At 40.3% G+C, this 27,192-nt stretch overlaps 1 protein-coding gene across 2 annotated transcripts in view; it reads left to right on the forward strand.

Moving 5' to 3' along the window:
* The window catches only part of LOC308108551 (zinc finger protein 385A-like), a 34,943-nt gene extending 7,751 nt beyond the window's left edge, over positions 1–27,192 (forward strand). For both annotated transcript variants that reach the window (XM_080461597.1, XM_080461598.1), the window contains exons 2-8: positions 9,852–9,997; positions 16,236–16,346; positions 22,656–22,830; positions 23,418–23,738; positions 24,614–24,801; positions 25,089–25,175; positions 25,285–27,192. In XM_080461597.1, the coding sequence (XP_080317723.1) occupies positions 9,852–9,997; positions 16,236–16,346; positions 22,656–22,830; positions 23,418–23,738; positions 24,614–24,801; positions 25,089–25,175; positions 25,285–25,512 (1,256 nt within the window). In that variant the 3' untranslated portion in view covers positions 25,513–27,192. The remainder of the gene's footprint in view (positions 1–9,851; positions 9,998–16,235; positions 16,347–22,655; positions 22,831–23,417; positions 23,739–24,613; positions 24,802–25,088; positions 25,176–25,284) is intronic.

The following is a 27,192-nucleotide window of genomic DNA, read 5'->3' on the forward strand; positions in this document are numbered from 1 at the left end:
CCAACCGCACAGACACATGATCACAACAACATGAGCCGATGAGATTTTATGAACTGTATTAGTTTCACTTTTGGATGGAGGCATAAATCCTGGTACTGAAATATCATCTGTGGTAGGTGGCATTGGCAAATGAAGGCGCAAACTCATTTCCTGTTGTTCGCTGCGAGCAAAATCCTCCCACTTCCCTGATAAACACTTGATATATTTTAATGATGAAACAAAAACCAACGGATAATAACGAGGCTAAAAGAGGCTAAACGCAATAAAACGATAGTTAAAGCTGGTTCCTCTCCCTCGAAGCAGAGTAGAGTGGAACACATTTTAGCAACTCTTGTGTGATTTTTTTTTTTTTTTTTTATGATGAATATTTTAGACCAAGTGGTTTTTATTTATTTAAAAGTGAGCCAAGGCTTCCTCCAGTCTGACGCAAAGACCTCACTCAGCACTATATAACGGTTCACTCAACCAGTGACACACACACACACACACACACACACACACACACACACACACACACACACACACACACACACACACACACACACACACACACACACACACACACACACACACACACGGGCATGCAGTCATCTCACACACACACAGAACAAATTTCTCCACTCATCAATGTCCTCCAAAAGAATCACAGGTGCATTTTGTCCCCGATATACAACGTGACCTTTAAATCCAGGCAGTGCAATGAAGGATGAAAAGTATTGACATTTAAAATGAAGGAATGCGCCCATCACTCTGTATGTTGGACAAAATGACGCACATTTCATTTGTCTGGCAAGACCGAAACTATTAGAAAACATGGCTGGAACGCAGAGAAGAGACGACTTGCGCACTGAGAGGCAATTGCAATAGAACCAAGATACGTAGTGTATGAGCAAAAGCTCAAAACAATGTTTTTATACACAGATAACTCATGCAACCACTTTTAACATTTATTTGCTGGCTACAAACTAAAGAAAAGAATCTGATAAGTAATCTAGTTCGAATAGAATAGAATAGAATAGAATAGAATAGAATAGAATAGAATAGAACAGAATAGAACGGAATAGAATGGAATAGAATGGAATATAATGGAATAGAATGGAATAGAATAGAATAGAATAGTTTCATTATACAATTACAACGAACTCTTGTGGTGCACAGTACAAGAATAAGACCAAAGATAAAAATCTATAAATACAAAGATAAAAACTATAAATATATATGAGCCAATAAAAACTATAAATCGGGTTGGTGGTAAAAGTGATAAGCATGACAGCCAAAAACAAACAGGTAGAAGTAGATTACATTGATTACATTTCACTGAAACACTGAGGATAAACATCATTAACAAATATCCTTAAACATGATGTATAGAGTTGTTGAGTGTTCAGTATTCATATTGCACTCCGGTAAAATGAGTTTGGGAATCTGGTGTCATGGGCCTGGATGGACCTGTACCACTTCCCTGAGGGCAACACTGAGGATAAGTCGTGTCTCAGGTGTGAACTGTCAGAGACGCTATGCTATGATGTGGTGATGTCAACTGTTTTACGACTTAACATGCATCACAGGAGTCAGAATATATGCAAGGTTTAGCAGTTGCCCCTTATCTTGTTTAGGGCGTCACTGTCAACAACAACAACAACAACAACAACAACAACAACAACAACAAAACTGAAACTGGGATGTCTTGTGACCTCACAGCAAAATCGCTTGTCATCCCTCTTTATGCATTCATCATGTGATGCTCACACACCTGTCAGTGTCAAGTGTGCGAGGTGTGTTGGTGGTGAAGAAAATGGAAAATGTGGATGGAGCGCTTCAATTGGTCGATTCTGTAGAATATCAACTGTCATTAATCCAATGGATTTTTAATACTGTACATCATTCTTCATTCACCTCCACTGACACATGAGCAAATATTGTCTCTGATTCTGGAGCAGTTTTGTGTAGTTTTCTGACTAATCCTCTGAAAGGTTGCAGTTACTGTGTTGGCAGTAAATGATCACAATATTGATTTTACATCACGTTCCAACTCCATTTCATATTTTGGGACTACTATCTCCTGGAGATGCCAGTGCTACATCAAATAAATCTCTTAGTTCAGTTTTAGAAGGAAACAACATATCTAGTTTGAAGTTGCTGTTGGAGAAACATGAAGGACCTTTAGACCTATGACACAAAACATTTGTGTCTGTAATTCACTGGTTTCCATGAAGCCACACGGGCTGAGCATGAACTCTCTTTGTTGTTTGTTGTTTATTGTTTTGGAGTTATGCAGACCACAGCTGAACCACCCAGCTCTCTTAGCCTGGCTTATTTAACCCTTGCATGTTGCCGCAGCTATAGTATGAGGCCACCGCCTGTCCTTTGGACACCAATCGCGTCCTAAAATATAGCCTGTAATTTCAGTGTAGGACAAAAGAGAATGCGTACACAGACGCATGATTCTCTTTTTGTTCTTTTGTCAATGTTCCTCTCGATTGAAAATCATTGCCTTTGTGCTTTCTCTATTGTATAAATGATGATGCATCTGCTTGATTCTATTGTAATATATGTGTGTGTGTTCAATCTTCTGCACACAGTGGCTTTTGTGTACTTTTGTGTGTCCTGTGTGCTTTACACTCTCAGGTTTCTGCAGGTCATGTGTTGTTCCACCTCCCAGCAGGTGTGTAAATGGTTAGAAAAAAATAAATAAAAAAGAATAATAATGGAGGCTGGGCTGCTGGTCATGTTCACATGATGGATCTCCTAATGGCCGTCACTTTGCTCTGTGTGCTGCAGAGCCCTCTGTTTGCCTCAAACTGTGCAACATCATGTCTGCAGTATAAGGACAGAGAAAGTTGGCAGCCGATTCAGGATGTTCCAACACCTCCCCGAAGAGCTGAAGTCAGGGAGGAGCTATAAAGGGACAGATGTTCACAGATCTCCTTATGAGACAAAGTAATTCAGGAAATGTAGCATAAACACAACAACACAGAATTTGAAAATAGCTAATACACTAGATACAGTATGTGTTATACTATATTAGTGTTAGAAATCTTTTCCCCCTTACCACTTTTTATGTAGCTTCAAGGCAAACTCCAGAATTTATTAAGCCAAATAAACCGCTGTGCTTGAGTTCAATGCAACTTTTGTGATTTATTGCGTTCTTAAAATTCATCAGGAAAAGGTACAGTCGACTTTTAACTGAAGAGTTGGTCTCTCACAGCATGAAAATGATCAAAGTTATGTGGGTTTCTGCACAGAACACAAAGAACTACAACCTGCAGTAGGTCTACTTCCCACATTTCCAACCCGCCTTCATGCAGTGACCTTGATCTTTGACCTCTGACCACCAAATCTTAATCAGCTCATTTCTTCATCATCATCAAAGAACTCGCTTTGAGGTATTATAGCATGAGAGAATGAGAATAGAAACGAATGGACAGTCCAAGAACATAATGCCTCTGAACCACAGCTGTCCCACTTGGATCTGTAAAACTAAAGACATGACGTGAATGAATGTATACGTAAAGAGAAGGCTACCTGACACAAACAAACAGCAAGTCTCTGTACTGAGGCAAAGCTTTGTTAAATCATAGCAGTATCACCTTACATGCTTCTGTGACATTAGCAGCATATATTATTTTGGGAGCACATAAAAAGCACATTTTCTTTCCAAATATCGCAACTTAAGCAAGAAATTGTGCTCATTTTAAGCCTTGTCATGTTCAAATAGACAAACTTTAGACAAATTACCAAAAATGTTGTGGTAAATATAGGTAAATATCCATGGCACAGAAATATAGTTTCTTTAAGATTTACTGTTATCCCACAGGAGGCGTTTGTGGACAGATCTCCAGGGTCTTAAACTGTAAATTTTCTAAAACACTCTCAACAGAAAAAGCGACTTCGGCTTATCTAATGTGGCGCTGACCTCAGAAAAGTGCAAATAGTAAATGTGTTGCAGTGTGATGCAACTCGAACTGACAGTAGCTTTGCTAAATACAAGACGTGGCATGTAGTGAACCCACGAGGAAAGCAGAAAAATAACACAAAATTGCTCATGCATGTGCAACATTTTGCATGTGACAGCCAAAATGTTAACCCTTTCAAGCAGCTGCGCTGACCTGACTGTTTGACATAGCTGCCATGATGTTTTTACCAGACGCATGTTGTGTTGTGGTCCAGCTGCGTGCCTCCGTGAGCAGATGGCCTTTGTTCTGTACATTAACCTGCAGGTTAACAGCTCTCTACCTCCTCTGGTCACCTTGGACTCACCTCAAAACATGCGGCTCCCTCCCCCTCCCCTGATGCCTTCCCTCTCTTTCCACCTCATCTCCCAGTCCTCATCCAGACCTCTTTTCCTCGCTCAATCGACTCGATCCACTCAACCCACTGTCTTTAATTCTTGCCCAGCTCCTTTTCACTTGTCATCTGCACTGCCTTGCTAATCATGGCTCCCTGTTTCTTTTTCTGTGGTTCTTAATGGCATTGTTGTATCCGATAATATTGGAGTACAGAATTTTTCATGAAAAATTATGTAGTGAGGAAAAGTCAAAATAAAGCCGAGTCCAGCTGGATCGTTACGTAATGATTTCAATATTATCGAGAGCAGTGCACTATATGTAGGGGAAAGCAAAAGTCTTTAGAGGAGATATAGAAAGACAAGCTAATCTCTAGAGCAACTGAAAACACACACACACACACACACACACACACACACACACACACACACACACACACACACACACACACACACACACACACACACACACACACACACACACACACACACACACACACACACACACACACACACAGTGAAAGAGGACTTCTGAGAGTTCTCGGGGAGGCGGCATTTAAGCCTGGCCACTGGGGCGCAAAGCATCTATCATTAAAACAAAGTGCGGACTGAAATCAAATGTGTTCTCCTTCAGCAGCACTCTGCTCTCCTCCTCTTGTGTCCTTTCCTCTCTGTCTAGAGCTCACACAGACCAACGCGGCATTAATCAGGACCGAGCCGACAAGTTACTCCTTTTAGAGCATCATTCACTGATACAAAAATAAAAGACTTGTGTGTGTGAAAATCTGCGTGTGTGTGTGCACCATCGTCTGTCCCCTGCATAGGTTGAAATAGCTGCCTTTGACTTGAGGGTAAGCTGAGCTGCAGTAAATTGGATTTCATGCTCAGTCCTTCACAGTAGCAGTATGCGACACTAAGACAGAGCCATCTTCCCCCTGCAATCATGACAAAGTTTGCACTATGGTTCTTTGAAGATTAGTGCCTCGAACGTGGTTGCATTATGTTTGCACCACACATGAGGGAGCTGATGTAACAAATTATTAAAGCTTTTTATTTCGCAGAAGGACAAATTATAATGTCTTCTTCAAAAATGTGGCAATTAACAGATAAGGTATTAAACTGTGACCTACACTACTAAGTCATTGACTTAATAACTGTGTCTTCTGCCACCAAATATTTGCATTAACTCTTTCCCACATGGATTCATTACACTTCCATGGGAAAGACAAATCAACGCGTTGTGTATCCAGAGAGATATCTCGCTAACAGAAGCACTGCCACCATCATTGCCTCTCCCTGCAGTGGTCACAGTCAGCTGATTTTTGTCGGGGAAGGCTGGCTAATTCACCATAGACGCTCATTTTGGAGTCATCAATGCACAGCAGGCTATTTAGATGCAGATGTGATGTGGCTCGTATCGTGTGCCAAGCTCGCCCTCTTGTATGTGGCTCTGATGGGCCTGGAACTAAAGGTGGCCGGCGTTCTTTCATCATTTCTCTCTCGCACTAGTGGGATCCTGCAGTGTTTCTCTGCCTCTGCATCAGATTTCATTCTGGGAGACAGCATGTCACACAGTCTCCTGTCCCTTTTTTCTCCTGGTTCCATCATGGAGCACAAAAATGGGGGTAGGCGGGAATACTTAGAGGCTTTAGCATCGTCCCTGACATTGACATTACCTCTATGATCATTAAATCCAAATTGGCTAAATGAATTGCCAATTTGCGAGGCCTTAGTCACAGCATATTGGTGTGTGCAGGCCTGTGAGTGTGCACATGACCGGGTTTGTGAAATGTGGTCTGACAATAAGATTCTGCCTCTTTCTGGTTGTCTGTTTACTTTTTCTTTTTCAGCCCCCTCTCTGCATCTCTTTATTTCTGTCCAACTACCTCTCTCTCACAATCTACACAAAAATTCAATAAGCTATTACACAGACATTGATCTTTTTCTCACCCAAACATTTGCATTTGAAAAAAAAGAGAGAAGGGAGCAGTAAAATGCTGTATATGGTGGCGCCTGGATTTATGGACTTTGGCAGCTCTTTAACACTTTAACGCTCCTCAGAATGTGTCCGATCAATGCTCTCCCCCCCTGCGTGGTTGCTGGTGAGGAGTCGTAGCATTCACTTATCTGATGTCATTGTAAATCACTCAGAAGGAGGGGAGGTCAGGGGATGATGCTGCTGCAACACTCACACCACATCCAGTGGGATGATGCCGAATATGACACTGAAAACAATGTGTGGCGGCTTTGAATTCATCACTCTGCTGTGACTATCTGCACTGTAAATAGAGATTTATAATAGCAGACAAGCATTGACCTTTAAATTGTAATGTAGCGTAAAATGAGCTGCGGATTTACCAGAAGCGTGTCAGGAATACACTTCAGTAGCTGAAGAAGAAGCACAATGATGATGCCTCTCAGCAGAACCAGGCAGCTAATATTGTCCCACTATTTGCATTGTTAGCCATGTATAATTGTATCTAGGATGCATGTCCACTAATTTCATCAATACAGTGGATAGAGAAGAAGGTGCAGATTTTATGTGAGTAATAATGTTAGACACCTGGAGGGTTAAAGGGGGATTTAAAAAACTCAGTTTTTAAAAACAATTTCAATGACAGTACACAAAAACCAGCATCAAACAGAATATACAGAGGAGTGTTTATGCAGCTTCTTTTTCTGTCAAAGCGACAATTAAATATGTATGACTAAATTTCAATTAGTGCTAAACAGTTAATGGAGTTATCTACTATTTGTACAGCCAAGCACAATCAAGATGGGATGCCTATTGTGAGAACCATAAAAATGTAATTGGCACTACGAGGAAGCCAAGGTACAGTATGTCCCCATTCTAAATTGATTAAATTGGCAAGCACAGATTTGATGTTTTTTCCCTCAAAAATAATGTTATTATTGCAGGAAGTACTTCAAATTAGTGATTTACAAGTTAGAGGTGAGAATGCTCCTGTAGTCAGATGAGCAGTGCAGAAGACTTTATAAATGCACACCTATCCACAACTCCCATTGACATAGATGTGTATACATGCTAGTCTGTAGAATGATGCATAAAGTTCAGTTTTTGTTTTTAAAATTTTTTATTTCATTTTTTAATATTACACTTTCTGTTGATACCCGGCAGCCTAAATCTGACTAGATCTAGTTATTGTACAAGTTAGATTTAAAAAGAAAAATGGTAAAAAAAAGCTAATGCTCTGAATTCACAAGAGAATGAAAACATTTTCACCTTGCAAATCTTAAAGGAGACATGTTTGCACTCACTTTTTCTGTTATTTCTTTCCCTTTGCTCTGTATGCACGCACACACACACACACACACACACACACACACACACACACACACACACACACACACACACACACACACACACACACACACACACACACACACACACACACACACACACACACACACACACACACACACACACACACACAATTTGGTGAAGAGAGGCATTTATAGCTGCCATGAGAGCGAGGGTTGAAGGACACTTCAACTGATCTCCAGCTTTCTAGCTTCAGTTTGTCTGTGTATTTTCTCAGTGCCCTCTTATTCATGTGGCATGGTGAGGTATATATGCACAAATGAAAGTGGCTACAGCTGAGCTGCAGCTGGCACAGCCTCCCAAGGACAGAAACACTGTGAAGAGGAATGCCAGAAGGAAAGACTTTCCCCTCGTCTATTTCTGATCCTGACAGCACATTCTTTACGTCTCTCCTTCTGTCAGTGAAAGGATCCTCCTCTGCTGTTACCAAAATAGCCTTTTCTTCTCCTCTTCTCACAAGTGACCAGTTTTTTCTTTTCAAATCGAACAAAACTGTTAAGTCACAAAGCAGCGACAATAAAGGATGATGACTGCATATAATCGCAGTATAAAAGATTATACAATTGTTCTGTGCATAGCCAGAATGAGCCAAGAAGCACCCTGCTGCTTTTACACTAAAGAGGAAAATAACTATGGGAAGCAGAAGTGGAATGGAGAGAGAGAGAGAGAGAGAGAGAGAGAGAGAGCGAGAGAGAGAGAGAGAGAGAGAGGGAGAGAGAGAGAGAGGGAAGCAGAAAAAGGGTGATAGTGAGGAAGAAGAAAACACCCGAGAGGACTGGTGCTGGAGTGAGGGCAAGTACAGATGAGGGAAACAGACAAAATAAGGGACCATGAAATGGGGATACAAAAAACAGCTTGGAGAGAGAAAGAGAGAGAGAGAGAGAGAGAAAGAGACACAGAGAGAGAGAGAGACAAGAGGGAGAAATGGAGAAAAGACAGATATCTGCAGCACCCCAGCTGCAAGGCTTAAGGAGCTTAGCCCTCCTGCCCATCACAGAATACTCCTCAAGTGCAGACATTCACCGCTGCTGAGCCACTACTGAGAGGAAAGTGAGCAAGGAAAGCAGAGAGAGCCGGGGTGTGGGTGGGGAGCTGGGCTCAACACTGGAAAATGACGCAGGGGATGAAGGAATGGATTTAGAAAAGAGAGAGAGTTGCAGACTTTCTTTTACAAACAGTAAAGAAGAAGAAAAATAACAAGACCTGTGTGAGATCCTGGCTGTTTTTCTAGCAAGTGTCTGTTCTTATATGATGCTTTGTATAAAAAATACCACTTGTGATTCTTTTTGGAAATGCACTTATCGACTACAATCACATGAGAAAATACACTTACAGATGTCTTCTGTCATTCACTGTTGTGTGCAAAATAAAGTCCTAACAAACAGCCAGTTCAGCATAAATACTGAAAATATTAGAAATCAGAAAATCTTAATCACTCAAATCTAGAAAAAAAGAAAAGAAAAAAGAAACTCCATCCAGACAGGCAATACTCAATAATTTGAAAAAAAATAAAAGCTTTGAATAATCCATTTGAAATGGACAGTAAGAAACAGAAAAAAGACACTCTGATGATGACGTTTTCACAATAATAATGTGTCATTTTAGTCTGTAAGGGACAATAAGAAAAGAATAAACAGCCTAAAATGGGATACAAACATATTTTTCTTATTATATTGCAAATGTTTGGATGGAAACAAAGATAACAGCTTACATCTTAGACCCTTTCAGACACCATTTGAATCTAATAAACTAGCTGAGAAAGACAAAACTGACCAAAATCACAGAGTTCTCCTAATTTCTGGCTTAAAACATTTTGTAATTGGGATAAAAGATAAAAGTCTGATTTAATTCATATGAAAGGCATTGCTAAATAATATGGCTAAACGTACACTGAAGATGACTTACTCATTTAATTTTCCATATGTTGTCAGGCCATGGTTTTTCATCCGTCAGGTGCAGTGACAGGGAGCATGGGAAGACAAATCAAAAGCTTAAAGCATAACAACGTTTATGTGATTGTGAGAATCAATTTAATTGAGAAGAAATTAGAACTTTTAATTGACCTAAAGCAAGTCAGCACATTCCTATGAATCATTGCTTCATGATATAGTGTCTACACTAAACAGTTTTTCAGTTTCTGCTGTAGTGAGAGATGAGCTGTGTGAGTTGTATTATTTATGATGGTTTAATGCTCTAATTTCCCTGTTTGTGCATCTGCCACAGGAAGTGTAAACCGACCAGGGCCGGTCCCTGCCTTCCTCAGGAGCCCACCTGTCATCCCGTCCCCACTGGACATGAAACCCTTCCTCCAGTTTCCTCTGGAGTCGCCTCACCCGGCCAGCATCGGCCTCTTCCACAACTTTAACACAGTGAGTTTTCACAGACAGACATGAGTTTATGTCTGCAAACACAATGTCTGGGATCTGTTATCATTTTGTTCAATTTAATGGGAGACAGAGTCACTATTCAGTCGTGGCTGTGAAGACTTGCCTCATGAAAGCGGACAGGTGATAAACTGATGGAGATTTACCCTTTATAATCCAGCATGATAAGGTGACAGCTGTTTGCTTTTTATTCACCACTGTGAGTTTCAACATAATTGAGAAAATGCCGGGTCGAGCGGTTTACTGCAATAAAATGAGTTACAGCTAATCAATTGTATAAGAGCCACAGGCCGTGTTCTCTGTAGTCAGCGTTTTCTGAACCCCCTTCTCATTTCGAGATTGGGTTTCATGTAAAGGGCATAGTGGTGACAAAGCACATGCAGCACACACACACACGCACGCACACACACACGCGCGCGGTCGGTCAGCTCATGAGCAAGTACTCGAACCAAGTGACCCCTCTGCATATTAATGATTCATCCTTCATGGAGGACACTGAGCGCTGCCACTAATGCCACCGCACCTCAATTTAAATCACTGTCAGTGCACATAGTAAAAATTTACACAGGTCCAAAACTCTACTGTCAGCTGGTGGGAGAAGATTGCTGCTCAGTGCGAGTCATTATTTCTATCATTTGTTTTTGAACACTGCAGGAGCTCAAAGGACGCTGGCAAGGGCAAACAGACAAAAGACTTGATTACTTTGATTATGGTTTCAAACACAGTGATGATCCAAAGACCAGAAATGGTACGTGAAAAAAAAAAGTGCATCTGTCCATCACCTTATTTCCTGCTTAGTGGAATCAGAGCGATATGAAGAGCAAAGAAGAAGACATCTCTGCCCCTGAAATCCACTCCAGGTTATATGGAAGACACTCTGAGCTTCTTCCTACAGGAGAGATAATCTCTCCACGAGATCCTGAATTGACCTTGGATGGTCTCTCAGGCCATGCCTGGTGCTCACTCCAAAGGGAGGCGACCGGGAGGCCTCCTGATCAAATGCCCTCTTAACGCGAAGTAGTAGCAGCTGGACGTGGAGCCTTTCTCGGATAGTCGAGCTTCTCAGAGAAATCTCACTTGACCTGTTTGTATCCACAAATTCTCTAGAGTCTAGTTGAGGGTGGGGGTGTAGACCGACCGATAAGCAAAGAACTTTCTCTCAAGCGCTCGGCTCCTGTTTTGTCCAGAACAGACCGGTACAGCAACCACATTACTGCAGCCAATTACCCAAACAGTCAATCTCATGATCCCGCCTCTTATCATTTGTGATCAATGCAAGATTACCTCCACATAGGGAGGGTTCTCCCTCCCTGCCTGAAATTCGGCATTTAGAAGTACATCAAAACATATCAAGTAGGTTGCAATATGATTATACATTCAAAGCCAAGGTGAGACCAGTTCATCGTGCAATCCACAAGGACATTTGTGACGGATATGAAGACAATATCTCAAAGCTTTTTTATTCACCTGGTCACACGGTGACCTGAACGTTTGGCAGCCGAGACCTTCACAGTTCCTCTTTAAGAGTGAGAAGTGGGAGTGAGCAAGCACCACATTTAAAGAGGTTCCTTTTTATTTAAAACATTTATAATAGGGTTGCATGACAAAAAGAAAACTCACAAAAATAATGGATGTTGCTCAAAGTTAAGACAGTATTTAAACAAACATCTAACATGCGTTCATGTCACATATCACAGTGCAAAACAGGATCCAATGGCTCCCCAGACTCCATGTGTTGCTTCAAATTGTTAATGTTAAAACATATCTTGACATCCACCACAATAAAATATGTTTTCTATGTTAATATGACTCTAAACACAGTCTGCTGTTACCTGCTCTCAACTTTGATCTTCCATGTTTTGAATCTCTGAGGCCCAGTTTGCAGATTCACACTGAAAGTGAACAGAAATTAATTGTTTTGAGACGATTTGAAGCAACCAGACATACTGTCTTTGTTTGTGAAAAGCTTTAATTTATCCCTATTTCAAAGGATACTGGCCCTGTCAAAGACAGCCAGAACCTTAACAGCTCTTTGCAATAAACACATTAAATTGTCAAAAGTCACCATTTGTGAAATCTATGTTCGAGCAAGCTTGTCTTTCCAAAAAACTATAAGTGTTGTTTGACTGCAAAAAGGCTACCAATCTATTTGTATTTGGTCGTAGTGTTTTTCATAATGAATTTTTCAAAATGTCTATTTACACAGATGGAAACTAAATGAAACTGCACATAACGTGCCACCTTAAAAAGAAAGTAAATCAGAAGTTCAGTTTAATACCACCAGAGATGATGCTGACTGTCCTACAGGCTGACATTTTATTTCCTTTCATTATTCAGTCAAACACGATGTTCTTGAGAGGTTGTGAATGTAAGCAGCACAAGTCTATAGAGATTGACATCTCTGCCCCACCAACTGCAGTCTTAGCTGACACTAAAACTGGGATTGCTGTTGAGGAGCAGATGATTTAATGCTTTTCATATCGACTCAAAGGAATCTACTGATTGAACAGTTATTGGTGCTTAAATCTGACCAATAAAAACCTGAATCGCTCCATTGCTCTTTTTGCCACATCATCTAGCACAACGGTAGACCTACTTGAATGACAAAAAGTCATGAAACCTGTATTTGTCTTCGAGAGACTTCTTTAATAAAACAGCGTAACAGAAAAGTCTATGATTGCACTTCATGAAAAATCTAGCCTCCGGTTTTGTTATAGAAATAATGATAAAACGAAATAAGTGGAGTGTGTGATTATTTATTGTGTCAATTGAAATACACATTTTTACAAATTAACTTCTTCTAAGTGTAATGGGGATTAATTAAATGAAAAAAAACTATTTAAAGAAAAAGCATATTTGTGGCAGATCTCACAGCAGCAATCTACATATAAAGATACACGTCTTTCAGAAGGAGAGCATATAAAATAATTTCTCATTCATCATGCAAGACAAAAAAGGAGAACATTTCTTGAAAATGGTTAGGAATATAAATTGAAAGCACTGGAGAATGCAATGCCTTCCCAAGAGAAACACTTGTTGACTATGAAAGATATAAATTGAATTAAATGAAAACATTGACAAAAAAAACTAAAAGACAAATTAGTGGAGAACTTTCAACATCGTGATAAAGGCAGCAAACTCCCAACCAATCAGCTCAAATAAAATGAGGACAAATCTACAATCTCCTGAAATAAAACTCTAAATGTGAAAATGAGTCATGACTCAAAGCATGTTCAGAGAATTCTAATTAAAAAAAAAAAAAAACTGTACTCACCACAGATGAACCCATCAGAATCAGAAATAGATCTTGAGCACAGTAAACCTCCCAACTTTAAAGGAGGAAAAGATCACAGCATCCATTTCAATGGAACTACAACACACACCTGATGGCAGAGCCCCAGGAACAGACCATAACCCCTCTTATTTCTACTAATTCTGGACTTTACTCTCACCAATATTTTATAAGATGGTTGAAAGGCTCGAAGAGTCTTTCACTTTTCCCCCCCGTGCATGAATCGTGAAAATTTCAACCTTGTTCTAAAGTTGGAGTAAGACCCCGCCTGCTCCTCTGTACAGCGTGGATGCTTTAACCAGAAGAGAGAGAAGAAGCCTCCCTCCATGTGGAGCGTCACTCCTGGAGCTCGGAGACCAAAGAATAAGCCTCAAACTAACTTCAACAGCAAGGGAATGACCTCGAGCTAGACAATTTTCAATGCAGACCTTGAAATAATCTGAGAAGCTCTAGATGGCCGATAGTAACAAATAGCACGTCATATCATACATACTGACCAAACTGGATTCCTTGAACACTCCACCAATTATACAAACAGATTAAGTAACCTGATAAACCACTGCAGCGATAATGAACAAAAAGCCATTATTATCTCATTAGATGCTGAAAAAGCTTTCGACGGGGTAAATTGGAAATTTCTATTCACAGCACTACAGAAATTAGGATTCAGGGAGAATTACCTCTCCTGGATCAAATTTTTGTCCAACTCTCCCAGTGTCAGTATAAATACAAATGATCAGATTTCTCCAAGTTTCACTCTTCAGAGAGGCACCAGACTGGGGTGTCCACACTCTCCTTCCCATTTTACACTACGCATTGAACCGCCTGCAGCGTCTCTCAGACGGAACAACAGTATAAAAAGATACGTCTGTTCCCAGATGACGTGATATTCTTCCTACACACTCTTCTATTCTTGAAACAATAGAGTTCAATCTTGGAATACTCTTCTTATTGGAACATCTAGAATATCAACTCTGTTTTTGAGTGTACATCCAAGGAACTCTGCTAAAATCAGGGAATATCAAATACCTAGGTCTTCACGTCTCCACCAAACTGTCCATTTGTCCATTTAAATTACACCCCTCATTATTGAAACAATAAAAGAAGACCTTACTCATTGGAGGACATTCCAAAAATCCCTCATGGCAAGACTTTCAATAAAATAACAGATTGATGAGGTAAGAACATCAGGGACGAATGCACTGAAAGAAAAACCTCCACCATGAAGAGAGACTCAAAAAAAGAGTCAACATGGTGATTTGCAGGCATCAGTGACAGACAGGACAATGAGACAGAGCTCCTGGGTTTGCTTTCCTTCCTTTGTTTGCAAACACACATTTACACGTCGACATTACAGACACTCAGTTGTGTGTTTCCTCACAGTGTTGGTGCACAGACAGCCATACAGACAAACAATTGTGGAGGTGTTACAGGCCCCCACGTGAATACCTCCAAACAAGAAAGCTGTGAATTGGAGAGAATAGTTAGACGTGGAAGCAATATCTTTAAAAATAGAGAATAAATGAGGTTAAAATCTATAAATAATTCGAACAGTGGATTCACACGGAGTTTAAGTTTTCAGACCAATTATACCGTTTCCCCTGGTGCGTGGAGCTTCACAGTGTAAACAGTCTCTCATTTGGCAAAGTATGGAGTCTGAGCAGGAGATGAGAGGCTGAGTAAAACCACAATGTTATTTTGGCCGCCTAATGAGCAGGACACCCAGCCCTGTGGTTTTCCAAATCCTGCCGAGGGTCGGAGAGCTCACGCGAGTCGAGTCCAATGGCGTTGTCTAAAAATAAAGCAATAAACATTTCATAGGAGAATGACACAATGCATGACTTTTAACTGTTTGTTTTCCCCAACTGTTGAGAAGTGATTCTAAAAAGTTGTTCTTGCATCCGTTTTAATATGTAATCTATTCTTTAACAGTTGTTTTATTTCAACAATCATTCTTACAACCAACTTATGCCAATATTCTTTAATTTGTTGATTCAATCTAAAAGAAATACAAATAAAATGCAAAAAATATAAACTACCAGCAGTTGTAGCCGAACACCTAAATCTTTCAACTATGAATATAATTGTTATGCATTGACAAATACTTTTACATGTTCAAATTTTATTAGCAATTTTTGCAGATTTCGGTTTGCATTGAGAAATTATTTTACACATTGACAAATCTCACTTTGGACACACAGATTGAGATACAGACCGACGACTCTCCGTCCGCATCGACAAATACTTTGCATCCACACACTGGCCATTACAAAAGTCACTGGGGACTTTTTTCGTACAACTGGACAATTGCAGGCATGAATTACATGCGTTTTTCATGTTTGTAGCAGGAGCATCTCAGTATTGCAAGAACCACACTGTAATTCTAGATGAATGACAAATATTTGAAGAATTGTAGTTATCTTGGGAAAAGAGGCGAATTTACTCACATATTGCATATTTTCTGACCATTTCTATATTGCACAGAGACGTCATTGTTTCCCTGTGCATCACAATGTGAAAAGCGTGGTGTTTCAGCACACAATGTACACTTTCCTGTTGAAAGATACTCTGTAATTAGGCTCTTCTAACCCGAGCCTGAGTTAAAGCGTTTGAACAGCACCCAAGTAGCGAGGCACAGACAGCGGCAGCAGCTGCTGCAGAGAAAAACACACACCTTCCTGTCCACATCAATCACTGTTCCCTCTTCAATTCACTCTCTTCCACTCTTTTTTTTTTTTTCTAATCTTTCAGCTCATTCCCCCTTCAGCTACTCTCTGTCATTCACTTGCACTTTTTCTTCAACACTTTCTTCTCTAAGCCACATTTGCTCTGTTGAACCTTTCCGCGTCTGCAGTTAAAGGAAACACAGCTCCCAGAATTCCTCCACTGTAGCTGAATCTTTGATGTGACCTCTGGGTTATCTCTCCTCAGATGGACCCCGTCCAGAAAGCTGTGATGACGCACACCTTTGGGCCACCTATACTGAAGACAAAGCGGCCAATCATTTCCTGCAATGTTTGCCAGATACGCTTCAACTCAGAGGTATGAAAGCAAAATAAAAGTCATTTTGAATTAGCCTTTATAGTATATAATATGTTGTGAAAAGACTGACAGGTAACTTCTGAAGGGGTTTACATTTTATTTTATTTTTTTACATTTCTTCTTTATCATCTCGGAACCAGCACAGGTGCTCCTGACATGTTTACCACAGCCCTGCGGCAAGTCTCTGTGTTTACATTTGCAGAGATTACTGCGGAAAGCCTGTGTGGTCTGAAGGGAGAAACCCTCAATCATAATCCACACATCCACCGTGGAGTTTTGACCCCGAATACGACATTTTAAATTGATTTCAGCACGTTTGCCAGCAGTGTTGCAAGGCAACAAATTACTGCAACACCACACAGCAGTCATACGTTAATAGTTAGGACTACATAGTTTGCAGGTTTGTATCGCATTACTGTGTAATTTTATTTTGGAATACAGAATATATTTTCATTGTTATCATGTGTGCACAACAACATGCTCGTTGGTGCTGACAATGACCACTTTATATGATTATTACTACTTGTAAATTTGGAGGTTCCAGCGAGGTCCACTGCTCGTAAAATAACGTGCATGATGCAGCTTTAAGATTGCTCCGATGTTTCGCCGAGGCCTGGAGAACTGCACCTGTTTTCTACATGCCCTTAAATCATGGCTAAAAAAGTTTGGAGTTCATTGGTTGGCTGATTGACTGATTGACTGCACAGCCGGAGCAGGTGAAAACTTAGTTCACAGTTTCTCAGCTCCAATTTTAGCTTGTCAACATCGAAGAGTTCGTTTCACTCACACATGTACTGCTAAGCTTTAAAAAAAAAATGCTGAGTGGGACAAGTTTCCACTGAGGCAAACAAGAATACACACTAAGCAAGAGTCTGAAAGTTATCCTTTCTTTCTCAGTGACTGTAAACTGTTTGTCAGACATGTGAGTTATGTCGAAGCAGTGATAGCAAGCTGAGGAATGGTAACAAGGCTTGTTTTTAAATCACTCCGATTAGAGTTTGATGGACTGTTTGTAACATGTTGGCCGGGTTTGTGTGAAGCAGACGTTTAAACCACAACACGTCCTCAAAGCTACTATAACGCTGACCAAGCACATTTTGTACATTTCAATGATGACGATTGGCGCAATGCCAACATGAGGCAGAGGGACCAAAATAAAAAAGGCGAGAAGTGATGAAACTTTAGAGGAATGATTTGAGTGTTCCCATTAAAGAGCCAGTAGTGTTAAGTGAAGTTGAAAAGCAAATAACTCATAATGCGGGCATCCCAAACCCTGTTATTGGATGACATGATTGACACGTTATGAGTCTAGCGCTAGACTTTTTACAGTGTGTGTGTAGATGTGTATTTATTACCGTTGTAGGGACTTAAATCTGTTCATACTCTCATATTGTGGAGACGTGTCAGACCAGTGGGGACAAAAAGCGAGTCTCCATTGAAACATTTTAAGGTCAAACTAAGGGTAGGGTTAGGTTAAGGTCAGAGCAGAGGTTAGGGTAATACAAGTGGTAGTTACGACTGTGTTTTCAAATTGTAGGAGACGAACTTAAGTCAATACATTGTCACTAAAAGGCAGAAAAATGCATGTGTGTGCAGAGAACACATTTGTACTACTGACACTGTTCAAATAATGAAACATTAAGGACTTCATAATTTATTTAAAAAATAATAAAAAAAAAAAAAAAACACAAACAATTTTCTGTGTCCAGAATTGGCTATTGGAATGAACAAAAAGTTAAAAGTTTCAAATTAATGAAAAGTTTTATATATACAGTATATATATTCCGAACACAGAAAATTGTCTGTTGTTTATGAACTGCTACCATAACCTCTTATCTAAGCATGAGCAGAAATCAAACAAACCTGTCTAAAAATATGACTGCATTCCAGTGATGAAGTGTGAAATACTTGTACTCTAAATGCAGTGGTGTGTAAGGGCCACTCAGTGGGGGGGCAGTCATCTGAAACTTGTGTAATACTGCCCTGTTCTCTGTGCAAGGGGCCGCTTAATTATATCTCCCCCTGCTCAGACCTGCTTGTTCTCACATGATCTACATTGGCACGGTGTATATGTGTGCTCAGCACTTTTATTTACTTTTGCCTGTTCATATAAACGTACTGAACATCTGTGGGTTGTCAAATGAAAATGCTTGTGTGGGGAGCCTTTGGCTCGTGCTTACACGTCTGCGTTATGCGGTGAGATGTCCAATATCGAGCCACCTGTTTGTCCAGCCTGCTGTTTCACTCGCGAGCGGCGGCATGCATCTGCTCTACTGCAGCTCTACAGCACTTTCCACAGTAACCCGAGAGACGGGGAGCTTAAAGCACGGGCGGACATTCTTTAATAATGAAGGGATACTCTGCTTACAGTACAGGACTTGTCTTACTGGTGCTGTCTGGCCGGTGCTGCAGTTAAAAAGCAGGATAAACATTATTTTCAGTGTAATCTTGTTGGGGTCATCATTAATCAAATAAATCAAAGATACATTTTCTTTCAAGTGGATGTCTGAGAGGTGCCCGGTGTTGAATGGGACTTCCATATACAAGGTGGAAGTGACAGATTGGTTGATAGCGTTCATCGAGTAGCAGTTGTTTCTCACTGCTGCTACACTGTAAGTCCCACATGTTGTAATCATAATACTGCAATTCATTTCCAGCCACAGAGGACAGATTAGCCAGCCACCGTTCAGCTCTGCTCTGCTGCAAGGTTGACGTCACACCATGCTGCATTAGCCATCGTCACCACTGCTGTACCATAGTGGCCACCTCTTTCTCTCTCTCTCTCTCTCTCTCTCTCTCTGTTTTTCTTCTCCTGAGGTCCACACAAACCCGTGTTTCATTACTCTCTCTCCTCTCTGTTTTGCAACTTTTGATTTCCCTCATTGGTTTTCATGTTTCTGCTTCTCCCTCTGTGGGATACACTGTATGCCTTCTTCTTCTCCCCTCTCCAGCCTCTTCCCACCCCCTCTTCCTGTCGCTGCTGTCTGCCGCCCGTAACATAGATTTGGATGTGAAAACCAGCTCTATCTGCTTTCTGTGCCTTTGTCGCCTTATAGATAAAACATCAAAGCACATCCTGCTTAGAGAGAAAAAGGATTTCAGGGACGTTCACTTGCTCTCATTTTCTCCTTAAATTCCATTTCTGCTTCCTCATTCATACAAATCTTGCTTTCCATGTGCGCTTTAGTATCTTTTCTTAGTCTATTTCGCCTGCTTTGCCGAGCATAATTTACATTTTATTATAGTTCATTTTATATTATTTACATTTAGCTTTAAAGATTAAAGACCTAATCAATTGTGACCTTTTTCTCACTCCTGCATCGAACCCCCACCTCCGATCATTGTCAAGCTTTTTAATGCTTGAATTGATGATGCCCTTTATCGATTTCCTAAGTCCTGACACTGAAGGTCATTAAGATTGTGAATGTATCAAAGCTCCTACAGAAAACAAACACTGAGAAAAAATAGGGACTATACACTAAGAAGATTAAGTCTGGGGCATTTATCGTCCATTTGATCACTGCTGTCATTTGTTTCTCGACTTGTAGGTCCTCATCTTGTCTAATTGCAGAGCTTTTGAGTGCCGCAGCCAGAAGAGTAGAGTTACACAGGCAGAGCTATATCTGCCTTTCTGTCATCACCAATAAGGATGAGGGCTATATGGGTAACTATCATTGGCACTTAATACCTCGGGCTTACAGAAGCATCCTGGACAAGTCCCGGTCGTCCCTTTGCCTGAGAGACCTCTTAACATGTACCTGTCACATGCTTTCCAAGCCTCCCATGTGGGTCCCTCAGCCTTATTATTGACATAATGAAACGTATCTGGTTCCAGAAGGCGTTTGCTTTAGCACATAGAGTCACACACACCAGCTTGTATTACTGCATTAATAAGAACTTACATGGGCTCATATAATCTTGAAGAGCAACTATCATTCCGCCTGACCAGTAGCTTTGCATCTCATAATTTACACTCAGTGCCAATGTTAAATACCAGTGCAGTGAGCCATTTGAGTAGCCAGGCAGAAAGTCAGCCAAGGAGGTCGGTGTGGCGGTTTATAGCATCGTGCAGCGTGACAGACTTTCATGCAGGTGAATGGAGCTGGTGTCAAGTACACACCTTTCTTATCATGACTTCAATCATTCTCGGACAATGAGTTTGTTTGTAGTTTTCTAAAGCTAACAGTATCCAAGCCCTGCCTTCATTTGCCTTAAGAAATATCACTGCTTAACAATTAGCATCTTGTTTTTGAACAACATGCTAATTGTTTTTTGCTTTTATGAAAGCTTTAAAGTCTTTTAGCAGGATTTAATTGTTGAATATTAAGCACTAATAGTTTCTGTTCAGTTTGTGCACCAGAGCATCTCTAATATTACTGAAAAAAAATACAAAATTCAAGTGTAGTCAATGTCAATAGCATGCCAGATTTAGTGTGGTAATAATTACTTATTCTTTACTTAGTGTAAATCCACCCAGTGGTTATTGCTCAAAATACAGTTGGCTAACTATGAGTTTGATTTCATAAATGCCTTCATTGTTTGCCTTACTCTAACAAAAAATTGTAGCTTTAATAAAGAAAAGCCCAAACTCTATGCCCTCTACAGTAAGATCCCATATTTCCTGTGTCTTGAATTTCAAACGGATTCTCTTAAGCGCATGCCCATAGACAGAACCTTGCTCTCAGCAGCTGACTGTCAACTGTCACTGGTGGCCCCACAGCCCACTGCCTCATTCTCCATAATCCCACCGCTCAAAAACCATCATCAGCTCAGCGGGCCAGTTCAGTGACTATACCAGTGGTGAAGGAAGATGAGAATATTCTGGAGGCTAATCTTCCCTGACAGTCTCAACAGCACATCACACCCTCAAACCATCTACTCAACACAGCCATAATTCAACAAAAACACAGGGTGTGAGAAGATCTCTGAAATGTTAAGTTATTTTTTCTTTTATTCATTGTATAGTTGAAATATTTATTTGTGCAAGGATGAAAGTCTTTCTTTTGAAACAACCCCTGCTTTAATTTGAAAGCAAGAAGAGTTTGTATTTTTACATGTATTTGCTAATTTATGCATTTTTATGTTTGCTCATTTGTTGATTAATGTAGTTCTATAATTTTTGAAGTGTATATGTTAATAATGTTGGGGCTTCTAAGATCAGTCTGAAGCTGGGATTGTTCTACAGGGTAAACCAGACAGGTAATTCATTTTTGAGCGTTTTGCTCTGAAGCTGATGACATTTTTACCATTGTCAATTACTTATGTGGGCGTCTGTGGCTTGGTTGTAGTGTTAATCTGAAGGTTGCAGGTTCGATTCTTCACCTGTCCACGCGTTTAAGTGTCCTTGAGCAAGACACTGAACCTCAAATCGCTCTCAATGGATGAAGCACATTGCATGATTCTTAACAAATGCAACAAAGGTCATGTGGTAAATCTGAATTTAACTAAATCAAAAAGATTAATGTAAAAATAACATAGCAATAATATAAGTTGCAATTCAAACTGCGCATGTGATGGTTGACAAGTGAGGAAAGCACACTGCGAGGCAGGGCTGTTCTTTACCAGGTGTTTTATTTACAGTGCTCACCAGAAGTTACAAAACTAATTCAGTCTGGATTGCATGATGAAAACAAAAAAAAAATCCCCCCCCCCAAAAAAAGTAATGATTACTACTCAAAAAAGACAAGAAGAAACACTAGAAAAACTGTACTCATAGGGCACAGGCGACCACCGTGACAGCACATATAGAATATACAGTATATACAGTAATTGAGCACATTTTATTGAGCCATTTAATTTTTAAAACTAAACTACTATTGCCTTGAGCGGTATCTCAAAGTATTATGAGATGTTTTATTTAATTTCATGCATAATTCCTTCATACTTAATCTATATTACAGTCAATAAAACTGCACATGTAGGTTGGATTAACCACATCATATTCAATAGTGCTCTTGTTTTTAATTGCAGTCATAAATGGCCATAAACTTAAACTGCTGTAAATCATCACAGTGAAAGAGCAGAAGAAATTATATCACTGATTTTGAGGGATACCAGCACAACAAAATTACATGTGTATTTTCCAGTCGTTCCATAACAAAAACAAAGACAACAAAAGAAGTTTCACATCCAGGGAGGTATGGCTCCTCTTTATATACCGTAACCTTTTTTCCCACCTAATTGTAGGAAAACATGTGAGGGCGGTTACATTAGTAAAGAAAGACTCAGTCATCAACAAAACAACCAAACAAAATGATCCAGTCAAACCTTTGAATTAACACCACCTGATGTTTCCTGTTCTTTTGCCAGAGCCAGGCAGAGGCCCACTATAAAGGGAACCGCCACGCTCGAAGGGTGAAGGGAATTGAGACATCCAAGACATCCCGTCTCCAAGATGGCGACAAGCAGCAGCCTGTACCTCCTGCCTCCCCACCAGGCCCCGTACCATCCAGCCCTGAGCCTGATCCTAATCATAACTACCAGGGTGAGCTTCGCCTGTCAGATGTGATGCTGTGCGCCTGCCGTCACAGAAAGCTCTGTCTCTGTTGGGCTTTATTTTGTCATTGACATAACCATTTCTTGTGGCCCATACTCTAACCTCACTCATCACAACAATGTGTCTAACAACAATGCGTCTTGCCCTGACCCTAACCTGAATTCAAATCCTAATCTTAACCTAAACACCAGTTTAATCCAGCTTAAGAATTAGTTTGTCTCCAAAACACTAAACCACTGTGACTAATTGTTTGAAAAACTATAAAAGTGTCTTCCCATGTACAAACAGAAATTTGTCGCAGTATGTCATACAACAAACATTTTTTAATAATTTGATGGGATCATCTTCTTTAACAATGGCCATAAATATCTTGAATGCAAACAAAGATTTCATAACACACAGTTCATTACAGAGTGAAACAGCAACACATAGACGCACCACAGTTGGACAGAAATCTGTGTCCTTGACTTCAGGAAAGCAGAGGTTCAAGAGAAGCACCAGCACAGGGACATTTTATCAGTTTTTCGAACTTTATATCTGAATGGGAAAAAAATGTGTTGACTTTCCATTTGCAGATGATCCTCAATCCTGTTCCAACTCTAAAGAGTCACCTTTGACCCCCAGCTGCCTTCCAACACCCACAATGAGCTCAGCAGACACAGAGTGCCCACTCTTGTCTTCTGGTAGCACGCCTTTGCCATCCTCTCCCTCCCCCACTGCAGTCCTCAGTACCCCACAGGCAGATCCGTCAGCGCCGGCTCTCCCTGACACCCCATCACCAGCACCCAGCCCATCTTCAGGAGAGTCGGAGGAAGAGAAAGCCAAGAAGCTGCTTTACTGCTCTCTGTGCAAAGTAGCTGTTAATTCCCTCTCTCAACTGGAGGCGCATAACAAAGGTTAGTCCTGCATTGCTTTGCCACACCACAAAATATACGCACTCTTCAGAGGCCTTATGTCTTCAAATTATGCAGCACATGCTTTCAAAAGCAACTTTAAAAACACAAAGGCATGGCTCAGTGGACATGGATTTTTCACTTGTTTTGCAATTATAGTTTGAAAAACGGAACCAGTTGTATTACTGCCACTTAGTGGTAAAACGTTGAAAACATGGTCTGTGTTAAAATAGGCAGTAATGCAACTTTGCAGAAAAACTATTGACTTTGTCTTTTTGTTGTTGTTGTCGTTGTTGTTGTTGTTGTTTCTTTTGTAAGATCTAAAACTTTTACTGCACTTCAAAACAACCAGTCACTTTTCTGTAAAAATGGATCTGAGGTTTTAAAATCAGTTAAATTTTCCAATCAGGCAAATTCATGAAGTTAAATCCTTAAATTGGTTGAACTGTGCTCAGCTGAATCCTTTAAAAGTAAATTCAATGAGGTACTTGAGAAAAGATTATGACTGAGATGTTTATTGGGTACACATTAACACATGTCAGTTTCAAGGGGAATTTTATGTCTTTCAAAGGGAAAATCAAGGTAGAGCAACGTGTCTTGTTGATATCAATAAAAAATATTGATCACACTTGATTGAACAAATTTCATAACATCACCATTGTCATCCCCAAATATTATAATTTACAGGAGCACAAATATTTAAGAAAACTACAACTGTATTTTGGCTTGCTCTACATCTGCTCAACGTTTTAGATGTCAGGTGGTTTGTGGCAGTCAGATGTTACGTTTTTTTCTTCAGATCAAATCATTCTAAGTAGTATGTCAGAGTAATTATTAAGTGCATGCACTGTAACATGGACCCTCTCTATGTTTTTTAGGTACCAAACACAAAACTATTCTGGAGGCTCGAAGTGGCCTGGGACCTATAAAGGCTTACCCACGCCTGGGTCCGAAACCCAGCTCTGAGCAGGGAGGGGAGATGTCCTCTGACCCCAACACTCAGGAACGCACCTTCCACTGTGAGATCTGTAATGTCAGAGTCAACTCTGAGCTGCAACTTAAACAGGTAAAACAAGAGCAAATAGAGATTTTTGACATCCTCCAAAATGTTTCCGGATCACCTCCATAAGTTAATGGAATCTTCCTATGGCCTAATATCTATCTGTGGTGAAAATTCCGTCAAAATCTGTGCAGTCGTTTTGACATAATCTTGCTAACAGACAGACAAATATACACAGATGATTCTTATTACGTTCTTGGCAGACATAAAAAGAAAGAAAGAAAAAGCCAAATGGACATTTTCAAGCAACCTCAACATCCAATATCAGTTTTTTCCCTTTTTTTGTATTGCAGCATATATCTAGTCGGAGGCATCGGGATGGAGTTGCAGGGAAACCGAACCCTCTCCTCAGTCGGCACAAGAAGCGCACAGACTTCATGGTATTATTGTTTGTCTTTCTCATGTCTTGCTTCATAAAATCAAGATCATTTATGTTTATTCTTGAATGCACATAAGATTCCTAAGATCTTTTTATGTCTCCTCAAAAAGGACCTTCCAAAAACTCTTGGGGCCGGACTTTTACCAAATCCTCTGGCTGTTGCCGCCGCAATGGCAGCGGCAGCCTCCTCAAATCAGCTGGCACTACGTGCTGCGGGCCCGACCTCCCACCCACACCCACACCACCACCTCCTACAGGGAACCACCCTGAGCCTGCTGAGGCCAGCCCCAGGCCCCATTCGCACCACGCATGGGCCAATCCTCTTCACTCCTTACTGATGGTGACAGAATGAGGCTGAATCAGGAAGAAGCACACTGTGAATTGGAGATTGGCAACCATGTGCCATCAAGAGCCAAATCAGCTGGTATGGCGGCAGCTGATGTTTCATCATAGTAAAAACACTGAACATAAGTATGACTCTTCATGGTGCATTGTGTTGAAATGTATGTTTCCTTCCTCTCCAGTTTTCCCTTGATTACTTTACTCTCTCGAACTGACTTTGCAGGTAGTTTGAAGAGGAACTTACAAGTTTCTGTAAAGCACGGACTTCTTTGAGCATCAGTCTGAAACTGACTCAATATCTTTCATCTATCATACGATCCACTACATCAGACTCAAAGCCCTACCTCTTTTATGTTATTAATGTTCATCTCTGCAAGGATTCATGACGGTGTCAATATTATCAACTATGCCCACGGGAGTTAAATATAGTAGTTGCCTCTGATGTTAGCTGGTACCCACGTAGCTGTTTAGTGGAGACGACCACAAAAGGTTTTGCATTTGTGGCCTGTGAAGTGAAGTAATACCCAAGATTTCCATATTTCAATATCACTTCTACAATTTGTAAGTACCATTGCTCTGAACATCTGCCAACATTTCTTTTTGTTTTTTACTGCAGGCAGAAATAGTCATTATTTACCTCTGTGAGTCAGACCTAGGAAGTCAAAGAGGAGAAGGTACTGGTGTGCAAAATACTCTATGTCTTAAAATTTAAGTGACGTATGAATCAACTGCATTTAAGGTTTGTCAGATGTTGAGTTGTGGGGGGAAAAAACTAGGAGGGGAATGGTGCACTATGCAGCTATTAGTGTTTGTTCTCATTGTGTGTGTACAATACAATAAAATTTGAGAATACCTTAAGTGGAAACTAAAACATATGATGTATGATGCAAACAATCAAGGTGATTCCCTGTTGAATGCCTGGATCCTACCCAAATTGCCAATTACGGCAGTCAAGTGGGAGAAAGTCAAAGCACAGAACTGTAGTTCTCTGATGAGAATCTATATTTAAGCGTCCTTGTTTCATTTAAAATGACGCTCTATGGTTTTGTTTCATCCGCACCACACTATGCTAAATAGAAAAGATGTTGGTGTCTTAATGGAAGCATTTCAACACTGTCAGCACAGCAGGACAACAATCAGTTCATGACTTTAGTTGCAGGTAAATTGTCCATATAAAGATGACCACATTTCACCACAGTCCAATAGAAAGACAGTGGGACGAAAGACACCAGCACTGCTCTCCTGAGGGAAAAGAAAAGGACCACATACACAGATGAGTAGTTGTATGCAATACAAAACAAAAAACGATATAAAAAAAATGTTTTGATAGTGCTTTGATAGTCTGTTGTGGAATTTAAAAAAATGTTTAGTTTGTCTGCTCTGCCTTGTGTACTCCAACTCTACAACATCACCCAAAGTAAACCAGTGAAACCCGTCACAACGACTTGTGAAACCTTAGAGGGAAGCTTTAGGAAACAGAAACTGTAGCAATACCTTAAGCACTTCTGCAAACTTTACTTGTTGACTGCAATAAAAAAGAAAATGTCTACAAATGTACTAAATGTTATGTAGGAGGTGTATTGAAAATTTATTGTAAATGTAGATTACTAAAACAGAAGAAATTGTTCGGGCTTCCTAATTCTATATGAAACCATTAAAGTGAATTTATGGTTGTA

Source organism: Lipophrys pholis (genome assembly GCF_963383615.2).
Source record: "Lipophrys pholis genome assembly, chromosome: 4".
In the NCBI taxonomy this organism is placed as follows: domain Eukaryota; kingdom Metazoa; phylum Chordata; class Actinopteri; order Blenniiformes; family Blenniidae; genus Lipophrys; species Lipophrys pholis.